The sequence below is a fragment of the Trachurus trachurus genome (genome assembly GCF_905171665.1).
Source record: "Trachurus trachurus genome assembly, chromosome: 12".
NCBI lineage: Eukaryota > Metazoa > Chordata > Actinopteri > Carangiformes > Carangidae > Trachurus > Trachurus trachurus.
The window spans coordinates 13,285,584-13,301,876 of NC_139908.1; the positions used below are offsets into that span (position 1 = coordinate 13,285,584).

General features: G+C 41.0%; 2 protein-coding genes across 3 annotated transcripts in view; one reads left to right on the plus strand and one right to left on the minus strand.

Moving 5' to 3' along the window:
* astn2 (astrotactin 2) overlaps nucleotides 1-16,293 on the plus strand; it is a gene marked incomplete at both ends in the record, with an annotated part of 239,834 nt that overhangs the window by 177,637 nt on the left and 45,904 nt on the right. For both annotated transcript variants that reach the window (XM_083983273.1, XM_083983274.1), the window contains 3 exons: nucleotides 2,975-3,099; nucleotides 4,375-4,479; nucleotides 4,682-4,861. In XM_083983273.1, the coding sequence (XP_083839399.1) occupies nucleotides 2,975-3,099; nucleotides 4,375-4,479; nucleotides 4,682-4,861 (410 nt within the window). The remainder of the gene's footprint in view (nucleotides 1-2,974; nucleotides 3,100-4,374; nucleotides 4,480-4,681; nucleotides 4,862-16,293) is intronic.
* Nucleotides 9,711-12,910, minus strand: trim32 (tripartite motif containing 32). Its single transcript, XM_083983275.1, has 2 exons — nucleotides 12,810-12,910; nucleotides 9,711-11,977 (listed from the first exon to the last, which is right to left on the minus strand). The coding sequence occupies exon 2, from the start codon at nucleotides 11,963-11,965 to the stop codon at nucleotides 9,908-9,910; it is 2,058 nt and encodes a 685-aa protein (XP_083839401.1). The 5' UTR covers nucleotides 11,966-11,977; nucleotides 12,810-12,910; the 3' UTR covers nucleotides 9,711-9,907.

Genomic DNA, 16,293 nt, shown 5'->3' on the forward strand with positions numbered 1-16,293 from the left:
CTTAATGAACACACATGGGTACTGAATGAAACATGAGTAAATACACAGGTTTGTTTGCCATTTCCCCGGGAAAATTCAGACATTCACGGATGTAGTGTGTGGAAGGTTATTCAGTGAGCTAAGGCTGCATGAATATGTGTGAGTGGGTGTGTGTAAGCTTAGCTACTAACAATAATGTGTCGGGTAACTGAACGAGGAGTATGTCTTAATTTAGAATTGCTAATTGTTAAATTACTTATGATTCATTTTAGCCACCTGTGTTAATCCTCATAAGTGGCTGTATGTACATCCAGCTCTGGCATGGGCTACTTAGAGAATAGATGGATGAGGAAAACCATGTGGTTTAATAGAACTGGAGGAAAATAGTGACAGAAGCAAGGAAATCAACATGAACAAATTACGATGTTGTATATATCTGCAAAATATCTGAAACAGCTAAATTGGATTCATCCATCGTTAATTTAATTATTCCTGTGAAAAACGAGTTGAAAGTTTGGGCTACACAGCCTAATAGAGCCAGCATGTTTAGATATTTATTTTGTTACGTAGACGATTAAACTCGTCCAATTTAATATAGTACACAGAAAACCCATGCAACTTCATGCTTATGTAAGCATTTCGCTTTAGCCATACAGGAAAAGCACAGGTGTAACTAATAGGCTAGTGATAAATAATGATGGCTTCATTATTCTATTAAAGTTCTAAGAAGACGTATCAGTGGGCCAGCACACCAATTAGCATATTCTTGCTCTAGGAGCACTTTAGCAGAATGCACTCATTATTAATGTTAATAGTTACATCTGCATTAAAGAATTCAAAGCATCTGCAATGAGAAGGGCTTATTGCCAGGTTTGCTGCTTGTTAAGATTCAGGTTGGTAGACCATTAATGCTAGTTTGCTACAGTAAGGTGAGATGAGTCAGCTGTGGACGGCTAACGGATAAACCGTATTGTAACTCTTTGAATGGGACAGTGATGAAGAAACCGGCTCATCCTGTTAACCACTTTGGTTTGTTTAGGTTGTGGAGTTACAGATAAATGTCTCTTCCTCTAATGAGCTGTCAGCAGAACAGATGCTTCAAGCCCCCCTCACTGCTACACACACACACGGGCACAAAGGCACTATGGTGTGTCTGCCGCGGTAAACAGGAATCTCCAGGACTGACACTTTGACCATTCTGAATGTGCTGTCGTACCATTTAACCTCTGTAAAATGGGACAGATGGGACAACAATCTACACTTGCCTTATTTTCCCCTCAGGGGTGGAACAAGAAGAAGAGGAAGGTTAAGGACATTTAACAATTTTATGTGCGAAAGACCAGAGGCAATAGTCTCCACACTTGTTCTCTTTTTTTTCCTTCAAATTGAGTCAATTTTCCATTTTGTTTTTGAGCAAATCTAAAGTGAGCTATTGGGTGCAATTCTTTCTTATACAGTATGTCTTATTGTGGCTAAAGAAAAGGAACTCTTGCCTAGTGTCAAGGACAGTCCACATCTGGGTTTGAAAATCCATAAACCTACATATCGTCTTGGTCCACACGCCTCCAAAGGTTCTCTGAGCCTCAGCGTGGAGCCAGCTGATTTAATTTAGCAATCAATATGTTTTCTGTGAGCATAAGCCACAGTAATCTTTTTATAGCACCTCTCCTCTCCCTCTCCCCTCTCATCCTCTGCCCTTGAGTCAATCCTTCCACCCCTTCATTGTAACACTAAGGCTGTGATTGCATCTAACAGGCTTTGTGGTTAGAGGAAGCACACAGGGGGAGAGGGACAGGAAAGAGAGGAACAGGATGAAAAATTGATATCAAGGGGAGTGAAGCTACACCCCCTGAGTCTCTGTGGCGCAAGGTCTGTGCTCTGAGACTCGGCCCCATAAAAGTGGATTAAGGGAAATAGGTTGCTGTCACTTTGCAACGATCTCATAATGCAGCAAGACAACTCGTAATTTTCTTTCTTTTTTCTGTTTTTATTTTGACAGGAAATGAACCACAGACACCTGGGTTCAGACAGAATGTTCTATGTCCTGAAGAGAAATTGAGCTCAGTAAACAAATTTACTCTGCAAGTGATTTGTCCAGGAATTAGTGCAAATAAAAATGCATAAAGCTAATATGCTACTCCAAATATCAGCTGTGTGCATGTCTCTGTTGTGTGTAACCTCTAACTACAGTAAAATATGTTGGTCTTCTTCATCGTCTGCCCTTCCCTCTCAGCATTTTGCTGTTGCTTTCTCATTTCCATTCCTTCTTGTACTTATCGTCTCCACCAGAAAGAGAGAGCGGGGGAGAGTCCAAGGGGTTCTGTTCTTATCTGTGTTGCAGCTCTCAGCTCTGCCCCCAAACAGAGGGACACAACTATTTTCTTTATTGCACTGCCCAGCATCACACATACAATACATACCCACGTCTCGGCATTGTACGCCATATTATTGTTTTTCTTATGGTGAGGAACTCCTCTTAAATCTGTTGCTGGAAGAAATGGCCATGATGACGAGGCATTAAACAGCATGTAGCATTCATTTTGTTGTGTTTACAGGTTAAATATTTTAGAAACTGATGGCCTACAGCTCCTTTATTCTAACCTGCCAAAATATCAGCACATAAAACGTTATAATAGAGAAGCTTGCTAGAGAAAGCTCCAAATCCCTGTCTGTGAATGATTCAGGAGGCCCCCAGCTGGATGAGCCACAGGAACATGCAGGGATTTCAGATTTTTTATGTTTGTTTTGAACCATTGTTGAGTTCAGCAGCACCCCTGACAGTTAGATGCAAACTTCAGATAAAGTGGAGGTATGATACTTGGTGGCCGTTGTGGACTGTTTCCTTTTATTGCAGAAATTTTCTGGACCATTGTGGGCAGTGATATTATTTATCTAGGTGTTAGCCTGCAGTGGTGTTGGTGTGCCAAAATGTGTACTGAAGATGACTACATTACACCAAAACTTCATGCCCTTCCTTTCTTTCTTTGTTCCTCAGGGACAACAACTTCATCAAGGACTTTCCACAGCTTGCCGATGGTCTCATGGTCATCCCCTTACCCGTAGAGGAACAATGTCGAGGTGTCTTGTCGGAGCCCCTGCCCAACCTACAGCTCCTCACAGGTGACTGTGTGTATGTGTGTGTATAGTAAATTTGTGGATATTTTTCTTTTCTTTTCTTTTTTCTTCTGGTCCGTCTCTGTTGTTGAGAGCCATTTGATTCATTGCATTTTTCAGTGGCAGCTCTATTATCTCTCTGGGATCCAGTCATGGTTTATGGCTTCATAAATTCTAAACTGATTAAAGACAGTAGCAAAAACACAGCCCCCACCTTCAACTTGAACAAATTATGTATATGGAAAGCCCCAACAATGTATCAGCTCAAAGACTCCGGGGTCCAAACTCATTCTATCATTTGTCCAGATGAATATCGCTATGCGGTAAACACCTGAAAGGAGACAGCAGATCTTATATAGAAACTGGTAAATACAAAATGTCACTGTGTTCTTGTTGCTGATATATATTGCCCGTCCTTTGAAAAGATATAGGCTAGACTGAAGTATAAGTATTCTTTTGGGCCAGTATTTTAAGACGCTCTCTCTCACACACACACACACACACACACACACACACACACACACACACACACACACACACACACACACACATGTGGGACCTTTTAAACTCTTAACACTTAACCTCCCATTTCATCCTTTTATCCTTTTCTCGCCTGTTCCGCCCCATCCTGGTGGGGACAGACTCACTTAAATGTTTGGCTTGAAACCCGCACCTCCACCTCTGCTCCATAATCCCTCCATTAGCTAAATTGGCATTTAGTCCACATTTGACCCCTGAGATGCTTTTTTCAACTGGGGTTCTGCTTTCATCAGAATTGGACGCATGCACAGAAAACTAAATTGCCCTTTTTTCCACCAGGCATCAGGTGCCTCGGGTGTGAAATGCTTTCTCGAGGCATAGAATCAAGGTTCCTGTAAGCAGCTTTTTTTTTTCTTTTCTTTTTTTATAAGCTCCTCACTTTTGCAGGTTTTGTTCTAAACTGGTGTGAAAGTTTGGTAATTGAATTGCAGAGAAAGGCAAGATTGCTCTCACTTCTAATGTCAGCAATCCAATTGGAGTTGGAGCTGCACTGTATATCTGCCATTGATCCGCGAGCAGCTGGGATATGGGCTGCGATAATAAATGATGTTAGAGCAATCATGGATAACAATGGATCTGCAATAAACTGTTCAAATGAAATGATGGATTTTATTTATCTATTCATTTATTTTGAACTTCGACCACTCTTTGTGAATCTTGAGTTAAGTGGTTTGTTTTCTCATACTTCCACCCTTTGTCTTCATTTATCTCCTTGATCTATTCTTCCTCTGTTTTTCTTAGGCGATGCCCAATTCAGTGAGGCAGTTGGCTATCCTATGGTTCAACAATGGAGAGTGCGCAGCAATCTGTACAAAGTCAAACTCAGCTCCATTACTTTATCTGCAGGTCAGTACCTGAATGATATTATTGTTGTGTTGCATTCACCGCCCGGGCTGTACAGTTTTAATATACTCTTCATATTCTTGTTAATGTCAACAGTCAATTTAAACAGCTATCAATATTATTTATTACTCCACCTGTGTCTTCTCTTGATGTGTCTTGATTTTGACATTAACTACACACATCACTCTCCTTCTTGAACTGTTAGGCTTTTCTAAAGTACTGAAGACACTGTCAGCAGACAGCACCCGCGAGGAGCTGCTGGCTTTCCTCCAGCAATACGGCAGCCACTATGTGTCTGAGGCTCTGTATGGCTCCGAGCTGAGCTGCAGCATCTACTTCCCCAGCAAGAAGGCCCAGCAGCAGCTCTGGCTGCAGTACCAGAAAGGTGAGCATGCTGACACACAGAAAGAAAAACCAGAAAGGGATGAATACTGCATTCTAGACACACACTCATACAACATATTGATTTTGGGGGTTGGATATGTCAAAGATTTATGTAATATATCTTTTTAAAATTTAAAGGGCTGGTGTGTGGGGATTTGGGGGGACTATTGGCAGAAATGGAATATTATATTAACCTACAACTTCAAGTTGTCCTGTTTTCTTTAGCTCAGAGTGAGCCCTTTAAATCTGTATAGCAAACAGGTACTCCTCCAAGGAGCGCACCATGTTTCCCAGCCGTGTTTCTACAGCAGCCTAGAATGGGTAAACATAACCCTAGCTCTAGAGAGAGTGTGTCATGGTTTTACATTACCTGAAGGCCACCGTGGTTTTCTTGCGTGCTTGGAAAGGGAGGGATGAGGGGAGGCGTATTCAGGTTGTTGCAATCTGCAACCTCACCACTAGATGCCACTGAATCAGACACACACATCCTGTTTACACTGCAGAACAGAGGAGAAAAGATAAAGTAGTGGGAACATCAGATGTTATGAAGCTACTATCAAGAATGACCAGGAGCACCAAAGCTTATTCAACTCACAGCAATCGACCTCCTGCAAACAGCAAGTAGAGCAAAGACTGGCTAGTATGTGTGAACTGGAAATTGGGAGGGAAGGGGTTACACGTTGTCTGAATACAAAATAAACTGGGTTATGTTTAAAGACTTCATCCTCCCTCAATTCGCCTTCTGGTTAAAAGGCTGCATAAGCTGCATGGATTGAATGAAACATCAATGTGACTTACCAGCATCCCAAAAGCATCTTGCAGCACTGTCCCATTTAGATGGTGCTTTTAATCCTGTTTGTTTGTCATCCAAAGGGATGCTGATTTTCAGTCCTGATTTTCAGTCCAGATTTTCAGTGCGGTTGATTGGCATATGATTTTCAAAATAAAACCAATTACACACTTACTCACCTTGTAGGGAAGAAAGAAACAGATTCTGGGTCAAGCTGGATCAGGACTGAACACCTACAGGCTCTAAAAAAACGAGTAATGTGATTTGAATACCAATGCAAACATGATTTATGGCAAGGACAGGATCCATGTGATCGGAGGAAGATTTTGTTTTATACATCTCGACTGAATCACGATCCAAAAATAAATCTATAATTGTATTATAATCAGAATCAGAATCAGAAAACCTTGTCCCCTGCAAAAAGCAGTGGAAATTCTTATTTGACGTGAGATTTGCATAGAATAAAATAAACATAAGTTAAAAACACAGTTTAACATAGACCAAACACACAAATAAATACAGTAAGTACATATAATACAAAATGAGGACATTAAAAAAGATTTCGTAGTGAGTTGTTGATGTTGATAACGGATGAGATAAATTATTTTTTCACTAAGTTTTCCTTGCTTGAGGGACCCTGTAGCGATGGCCTGAAGGAAGGAGTTGGAATGAGTTGCGGAGTGGATGATAGTGGTGGCTTTACGTCTGACTGCCTGTGTGTGGAGGTCTGACAGGGAGGACTGTGTGGTGCCTGTTATTTTACTTGTGTGCTTGATGACGCGTGACAGTTTAGATTTGTGTTTGACAGAAAGAAAGGTGTACCAGGATGAAATGTTGTCAATGTGGATTACATTTTTTTAAAGAAAAAAAGCTCAGTCCCTGCCAGCAACATTATTGCACTGATATTAAACCAATAATTTGATGAATATAAATGATTCATTAATATTCTTATTTTTGAGAATCATACAATTTGTTTATATAATTCAGTAGCATTCTGAATGAATGATTATAATGAAAATATGTTCAAATGGACTTCTTCAGACAACCAATTACAGCAGAAAGAGGTTTGCTTTTTCTATAGTCACACTAGTAGAAGACACACTGCGTATTTTAGTTGTTTTGTAAATGTTTATTGCACTCAGATATTCAACAATACAAACATGAATTTGACTACACAGAGATGTCTTTAATGTGTTCAACACATTGCAAAATTCACAGCCTCCAAAAGGACGTATTACAACTGAAGGACGTGGGAGTTTGGTTTATTGACAAGAGTATAAATGAATCAAACTCTGAAGAAGTATGCAAAGGAAGTAACTTCTCTCAAATGACATATAACCAAACATATTCAGATGATGTGAGACACAATGTTGAGTACACTGACACAAGGACACTTGATTTTTCTAGCATTTTATGCATTTTTCATGTCATGGTAAGTCTGAATATTCTCTAGTATTGACTACTTCTATAGACCACATGAATACAGTGTGAGAACTGAAAAAAGAATATATTGTGATGGCAAGGTCAACATGCAGCAGAAACTATGATGAGTCATAGTTCATTTAGTTCTGATATATAACATGGTCTAACAATTAAACAAATACATCATGTAAAAGTAAAGCACAAGAATGTGACAGTGACAAATTACACTTGGTACTTAAATTTCAGTTGTTTTTTCTTCTAGTCCTTTAATTTATGTAGAAATATTAAAAACAAAATTGTGTTTTTATGATGCGCTTTGATTCTCAGTTAGGTGTACTTGTGTGTTTCTGTTAAATAGGGCTCCAGGTGCAGTTTTAAGGTCAGCTTTGAGAAATGATTTCATTTTAAGGCTGAAGCTGAGTCAGTATGCAACATGCTCTTAAGAGCAAACCTGGATTGGAAGATGCGTATTGCCTCAGAACAGAAATAATCACTATTTACTGTGACTTCATGGACATAGAACATGTTAAATACAGTATTATTAGGTGGGTTTCAATGATTAACTTGATTCCCCACATTTAGGCCACAATATTTTTTGATTAAAGGTGACTTTCACTGTTATTTTACCTCAAAGCATAATCTCTTTCATGCTCATGGACTCAGGAATTCAATTCATTTACATGATAAAATAATACATAAAATGCATGCTGATAGAGACCAGTTTTTATCTACTGTAACACTAGCACTAACTAGCAAAACACTGTATATGGCTGTTGTCTTTACCATATCTATCAACACTTGAGAACTCAGGCTGCAGTTGTCGAGTGTTGAATAGAAACCTGAGGGAGACACAGCGACGCGGAACCAACATCCCAGTGTAACAAAGCCACGTTTGGTGTGTGTGTGTGTAGTATTCACTCTTCATTATCCTAGCAGTGCTATTCTGAACACTCCTGCCAGTCCCTGTCCTGTGTAACCACAGTCCAGACATGAGGGAACAAGAGGCAATGGAAAAAGTTCTCTGGAATGAACAGCAGGTTTGAACAAAGCTTGTAAACATTATTTAGGTTGTAGACTGTGCCCTTGTTCTTAATGTGGCACCAGTTGTTTAGTGTTGGCTATACTGGCGTAAAAACAAAAGTAATATGAAGACACTAAATTAGAATAGACAAACAGAGCCTAGGGGCCCTGCCATTTGGGACCAAAGAGCTCTCCTACTACCATTAAAGCACACTACTCTTTTATTAATGGATACTGCTTTGCATGGCAGGCGGAGCACACCATCCAGGTACTTTCTTAAATGGTCCCAAGGATATGTCCCTGTAGGGCTGGATAGTGAATAAGAGAAACTACAGCGTCTGCGATCAAATGTAAAACTGTCAAATACTAACTTCAGTGGTGCGGGTTAAACAAAAAGCAGGCAGCAGAGGATGGAGAGGCCTGAAATTGAAGTGAGATGCATGACTGGAATAGGATCCGGATTAGATGACGAGAATTTTATCTTGCAGATGTTATTTCAACTTGCCTCTGAGTGACCCAGTGAGTGAGGCTGTGGAGATAGCAGGGAGAAGTCACTAGCAGGAGGTTGAATAAGATGACATATGAAAACAATAGGCTTTGTAGACCAGACAATAGATGCTAGTACGTTTGCTCTGTAAATGTCAATGACGCAGATACACTGCCCCTTTCTGTTCTAAACCAGTTACTCAGGTTGTGGCTGGTGCACACAGGCTAGATGGACAGTATTTATAAGAACCGGGTAAAATGATTATGATAATGCAGTCTATAAATTAAATATCAGTAATTCCAAATCTGATTGTGTTAACTCAGTAACCCTCAAAGAAGCAATGACAAAAACAATAAGTCTAATTCACTTGATGATAGTGTCTCTGTTTTTTATACAATTAGCCGACGCAAAAGATTTGTTCTGACAATGTCAGTAAAAATGTTAGGTAATCCTCATGACACCAATAAATGACATATTACTATTGCCCAGTATTACCCAGCTGTCTTCAACAGAACATACTATGATGTTATAGTCCAACCCTCTTTCCTGCAGGTAACTTAATATTCTAAACATAATGTTCCCTGAATGTTACTGAATGCAATATGATGAATGCTGATACTTGGTTACTGTTATGCCGTTAGCTAACTGCACAATAAACTTCAAAGCTGCCAGCTGCATTCAGCAACATTAACGTTAGTCTGTGCTACTAAAACCTAATACTAGGAAACAGTGACGTGTCGATAATAAAGTGCTTCACAGGCTGAAAGCCTCGGTATGCTTTATTTCATAATGTAAATACACGTTCATTTTCAGCTATTTTTCCTCCCAATTCTTTTTTTCTCTTCTGTTGTAAAGCCGAGCCAAATCTGTGAAAGCCATGCATCACACAGAGTCAGGCTGAATGTGAATATAGCAGCCAATTATAGAAGAGGGAAAATCATCCGTACTTTGTGCCTGCATTAGCTTTGACATCACTGGCTTCTTTTCGTTTACTGTAATGTGACAACTTGTGCCAGAATTCTTTGACATTAAAACATTGCAAGGTCTGTTTTTAGTGCTGTGATCCATTAAAATAACCAGGTAAGAGGCAGCTTAAGTAGCTGATTTTTAATTTGAGGTATTAAATTAAAATCCATTAGACTTTAAACTGAACCAAACTGACTAGAACATTCATTTAATAACCCATTGAAAGCTGGAGTGAGAATTGCTTGGACTGCTGCCAAACTAAAGTGACAGATGTGACAGTGTACTTCTACCTTTTTTCCCAAACACCCCTACGTATCTACAAAACCCCTCACACTCATGTGCAGATAGATTGGATTGGTTCTCTAAGAAGTGGAAGAGTGCCTCCTTTGAATGTATGAGTAGACTTTGACACAGTGGTCCCAACAATCCAACACAAGCAGCTGTCCTTTCTGGGTGGTCGCCACTCCCACAGGACAGGTCAGCCCCTCCTGGATGAGAATTTTGAATCCACCCTCTTTGGGAAACTGGAGGATTTCTTTCCTGCCACTGTCTGTGACCAGCAAATCCCCATTGGCATCCACACACATGCCAGTGATACAGCGGAAGTCCTCGGTGTCTGAGAAGAAATGGCTGAGCTGCTTGCCCAGCTGGCCGTCAGTACCCACTGAGCCGATGGAGAATCCACCCTCGAGGTGGGGCTCATTGTGGCGCTTCTCAAAGTTCAGGGCCAGGCCCTGGGTGAAATAGACTGTTCCAGCCGCATCGCATGTCACAAACTTTGGCCTCACAGCAGAGCATAACCGGTTGTAGCTGACCACACCCACGTTGCGATCCACCGCCAGGCACCACAGCTTGCCACCTTCCACATCTGACACCACAAACTGTCCCGACGGCATGGCGGTAATGCCCCAGGGTTTAATCAGTTGGTTTTTGTGGCAAGCCACGCAGTGTCCATCCATAGTGTAGACTTTAACAGAGTTATCGTAGTTGTCAATGACACCAATCAGACCTTGTGGAGTGACGGCGATAGATAAGGGGATTAGGTTAGGCAAGTCAGCCCCAAGGAAGCTCAAGACGAAGTTGTCAATGCTACTGGCGTTGCGGCGGATCTCACGTTGGAAACCTTTGCGATTAAATATCTGGACACGGTAGTTCCCACGGTCAGCCACCAGCACTTCACCCTGAGGTGTTACACAGATGCTGACAGGTAAATTAAACATACCAGGTAGACTTCCCTTACAGCCCATCTTCTTCACAAACTGGCAGACTGGGGGCCCTGCACTTGCTCCGGCTCCATCAGGTGAACCCCCGCCTGCATCCATGGACTTGGACTTAAAGCTGCCTGGTGAGCCACACACTGCCTCTTCCACAGCAGCAACCATGTCGATATCTCGGTAAAGATCCAGCGAAGCCCCCATTGCACCACAGGTAGCCCCCGCTGCCGCCGATACACCGTCGACGTCACCTTCGAGTGCGATCTCCAACCCGCTCTCCTCCTCGTCCGTATTGACAGTGAAAGTGTTTGTGGTCAGCTGGCCCACTTCTAAAGGCTTAGAGTGCTCTGTCTGGACCAGCTCTGGCTCTTGCAGCTGAAACACGGTGGGCAAGCTGCTCCTCAGATCCAGCTCCTCATCATCACTTCCGCCACCATCATCCTTGAGCAAGGCAATGTCACTCTGCCTCACACGCATTGTCAGATAATCACAGCGGGACACCACTTTTACCTCTGCGATGTTCAGGAGATACGTCTGCTCCTCCAGGACTTGCCCATTGAGCTTTTCCACCTCCGCCATGGAAGCGGTGAATGTCCTTCGTGACCTGCTGAGCTCCTCCTGCAGACGTAGCTCGGCTGTAGCGTAGTCCTGCTGCACTGCTCGGTACTTTAGTCTCAGAGTCTTGGAAATGTTTTCAATAGTTGTTTTTTTCTTCTGAATTTCACCCATAACGTCACGCAGAGCAACCAACTTGTCACCTAGTTCTTTACGACGCTGCTCAGCCGCCGCCCTAATTGTCTGGACCGAATGGCCGTGATGCAGGTGGCCATCCCCTTTGCAGAACTCACAGAGGACTATGGCACAGTCGTGGCAGTACTGTCGTGGTAGACGATTGCAGCAGGACTTGCACATGAGGGCGGCGACAGCAGCACTGCAGGATGTAGTGCAATCTAGGATCTTTAGCACAGTGAGATTATCAGCCAACTGGGAGATACTGCTCATACGGGAGACCTTGCTACAGAAGGGGCAACGCACACCATTGATGGTATTAGCCAGCAGCTTCTCTAGACACTGCCGACACACTGTGTGACCACACTGCAGGAGTTTGGGTCTCATTTGTTCCTGGTTGTAGGTCTCCATGCAGATCGGGCACTCGAGAATCTCCCTCATGAGGTCTGGGTCCAGTGGGGAAGCTGCCCACGCCATTATGCTTCTTCCCTTAGGTCAGAAAAAACAACAACAAAGGCAATATTTTAATGTGTGTTGACATTTTCTCATTTAGGTGTGAATACATGTCAGTAACTCATAGTTTTGGAGCAGTATTATATAAAATTAATATTCAGTTCCCCATGGAAGTATGATGCTAACGTTTGTTTCTTTGTATGTAGCTAGCTACAACTAGCACTGCAAGCTAGCTCTTTACTGTTGGAAAACTAGCTTGTTGTCGCATAAATAGATAGCAGAATGACTAATTGGCTGACCCCGGCCTTAATTAATAAGTGGGACACTAGTATACACCATGGTTATCATTTTAACATTAGTCAACCAGGGATATTATTCACTAGACAACGTTAATATTCGTTATAATTGACTGCATCCCCTTGCTGGAAAAATAAATAAGCTTCCAAAACAAGGCAGTGATGGGAATGATGAGGAAGCTCACTGTAATTGTTGTTATTTACTGTAACCCCGGGCGAACAGACACTCGATCCTTCCACGCAATGCTAATGACAAGCAATGTGATAAGCAAGCTAACTAGGCAACATCCAGTCGCAATCATCGTGCTCTGGTGTTGCCTAAAAATAGGATGACCTTCGGGTACAGCGTTAAAAACAATATTACACAGTGAATTAAACCAATGTTCCAGTTTTGGACAAGTAAACCGGAGGCCTCACTACATGACAGGGAACGTTACCGCTGCCGTTAAACGCAACGCGATAACATTATTCAGCAACATGACAGGGCTGATTTCGATGAACGTGCATTTAAATATAAGACGTGCGTCTCATCGCGTTGTGTCTGTGCAGTCGTCTCTGCTTCAAAACATTACCTTTATCCTTCAAAGTCAGCTGCTTGGAAGTACAGAGGTATAGATGGGCGTGCTGTGTTTCTGCTACTGCAGCTGCTAGTGAGAGACTGCAGTGTTGACGACGTCACGTGCGCGCAGCCGGCATTCTATTACGCAATACGCACAGCTCCGAGCCGTACGGCTGTTTTCATTGGCTGGTGCGTAGGCTTGTACACGGGCACGACAGCGTCCCAGAAGATAGTTTCTTGATGTTCCCAAAACACGCCTTCATTCACATAGGGACAGTAACCAAGAGTTTTGTCAAAAAACATATTTTGTATTAATTTGCATGCAAACAATCCAGTATAAACAAACACCTTATGTTTAGTTTCATGTTTGTAACATATCCTGAAATATATCCAATATACTAGCCGTCAGGCATGCATCATTTGTGAATTTGACCTCCAAAAAGCCAGTAAACAGATCTGTAGATTAGGTAAAAAAAAAAAAAAAACATACTGACCATAGGCTACAGCTGCATTTGAAAGCATCCAGAACTTGCAGTTTCTTTTTTTTTTTAAATGAGGAGTAGGTGTAGAAATGGACCACTAGATGTCAGAGTAAGTCCACTAGAAGTTGCTCATGCAACGTCTTCACTCACACAGTGAGTTAATAAGTGCCATCTAAGAAAGTGTCTGCATCTCTTTGGATGAGCAGTTTCAAAAGTATTTTCTTTAAAAAATGTGTTAGGCTATGCATTTTTGTTGTCATAATTATATATTTTATCCTGCTGAATGCTTTTAAAATGTTTAGGTTAACCATCACAGTCAGGTTACAATGATCAGTAGTAATGAATGTAATGTACACATTGTAATAGCATATCCCCCTGTCTACCGATAAAATGAATGGGTGTGATCTAGATATAGAAACTTTCTGTTAAAATCAGAGGTCTATGGCACATCTAGCACTTGTTGCCATTTTAATTAGCTAAGCAAAAACAACAATGCCAACAGCAATCATATCAACAATATCTGTATTAAATTGCTATGGAAGATATTTTGACACCTTTGTTGTTGTTGCCCAGGCAACATAACCCTGGCCAGAGGGATTGTGTCCCTGATGAGTAATTATACTGCAACCAGTATACAAAGACATTTAATTAACAAAGGCAGCACAAGATCAATGGCAGGGAAATTTACTCCATTCATCTCTTCACTGCGTCCAATGAGCAGCAAGTGTTGCATAAGCATCACATTCATTCCACATAGTAAAGAGCTGTCAAAGTTTATGAAGAGGTGAAATGATGGGCCACTCCTTTAACTGCATGAAAATACAGTTCAATTTAATTTCTCCTCATAAAGGGAGTCGCTGTTTTCACTGAAACTGTACATTGCGCGAACACAAATAAGCACACACAGACGTCATGTTTAAGTGATCCCAGAAGGGAAATTATATGTTACAGCAATTCACTGCAGGCTCAAAATATGACTTGCAGTAAAGACTCTTAAACAAGTAGGTCCTAGAAGTTGTAAAGATCCAACAGTAAATTCAGAAACAGAGAAAACATGATTGTGTAGGAATACAACTTACTTTGACGGCCATATTGCCTCGATTACATTTATGCCCCATAAATACATGATAGTGCTAAGTATTTTATGAAATGCAGCTGTAAAGATAGATGTAAACAGTTGTCATGAGGGGTGAAATCAATTAAAGCGTGAATTAGGCTGGCTAGCCACAGCCAGTCTGACCTACAGGGCTTTATTGTGAGAGCTGGGTGACGACAGCTCCTTTCTGTGTCTGTGTTGCCTCAAGAAGTGCATGTAATTGGGCTCTTGGGCCACCCCTTGAGCCTGTTTACATACTGAAGTTACCACCTACCCTTTCAACTCCCTGCCAGTGTCTTATAGACACACACACACACACACAGTAAGCCACAAAGACATACATAAATAGATGTATGTACGGGCATTCCCCTCTCACACACAAATGTACACAACAGGCACGTAGCTACATTTTAGGTCATAAGGGTCATGTCCTTGTCCTTGCCTTTTTTTTCTGGGAAATATGGAAGTTGTAATGGATTGAAATGTACTTTACATTGAATAATTAAGTATTATGCATTATCGTTTCTTTTCTAACTAATATATCTATTTTACAGTTGTTAGGATAATGCATTGATTTCTTTCTATTTGTTGTTACAGCTTGATAATTTATTCTGCCTAATTTGCTTAAACGGTTTTGCATTTCTAATCGACTTCATGCAGAAATGATAACAGTGAGTTACTTATTTTTCAGACAGCACAAAGCTATCATGACAGTTTTCAGACTTTCTTCCTTCTCTCTTCAATTCCATTTTCGTTGTTAAATTTAATTTAATTTGTAAATTTTGTAAATGGTGTGGGCATTTTATATGTGCATGTTAATAATTCATGTAAAGCCATTTTTGGTCTTTTAACAGTTCAACAGTTCAACCATGTGATTTTGCAATGTCAGAAAGAAACAGAACTTTTTGCAGCTTTGACTTTCATTGAGGCACTTTGATCTCTATTTCACTTGGCTTCAAATTGAAAACTAATTCAGATATGTTGTAATTAAATCACTTCTGTGGTTATTATTTGCATGATTTGCAAGCATGTCAACATGACACCTCTGTGATTTTGTTCCCCCCCTGTAGATAATATTAGTCAGAAAACAGCCCTTGAAAACATCCCCACCTGTGTTCTGTTTTTCTCAGAGCTGTTAAATGCTTGCTGGTAAAGCACATGTGTTGGCTTGTGTTTATGTTTGAAAACTCAAAGGTTGAGAGTTTGCACACCCTTTCCGTGTCTCGGGTTAACTCATTTAACATTGTTGATATTACAGGACTCCAAGAGAAATTGCACATTTCAACACATTATGATTGTTTCTCTTGTCTCTCACGCAAACACAAACAGGATTTTATAGTTCATGCACTATATGCAATATATCTTTATGCCACCAATCATACTTTGACAGATGTTTGATTACACAATCATTAAAACTTAGAACTAAAGTTCATATAAAATATTAACCCTAATTGCTGCCAAATGAACCTTCTTAGAAGAATGTCAAGGGCCTTTCCTACTGTGCAATAATGTAAACATTAATTACCTGATCAATCTGTCTGTGTATGTACATGAGTGAAGGTGTGTGTGAACGCAACTTAAACATTTTCTTTTCATTAGGACAAGAAAGTTAATTAATCTGCACGAAGTGAAGGTTCATTACCACAACAACCTTCTTTAAAGAGTAACAAATGTTCATTGCGTTCACAGACTGATGATGCATAGGACTGTTCCCATTGCGACATCATAAGCCCGTAATCCCAATTTTAAGAATCTTGTAACATTCATTTGGAAGACATGCATGTGTGTCCTCTATTCTTGTAAAGCAAATAAACACAAAAGCACATCTGCCACATCAGCACAGATGGCAGATCTGCTCCAGTGTAACATGTGGCATGATGTGTCCTCCAAATGAATCACTCAACACCCGACTAGCATTC

What these genes read in the sequence shown, in the direction of transcription:
- trim32 (XM_083983275.1), bottom strand. Translation starts at nt 11,965, where the DNA reads ATGGCGTGGGCAGCTTCCCCACTGGACCCAGACCTCATGAGGGAGATT.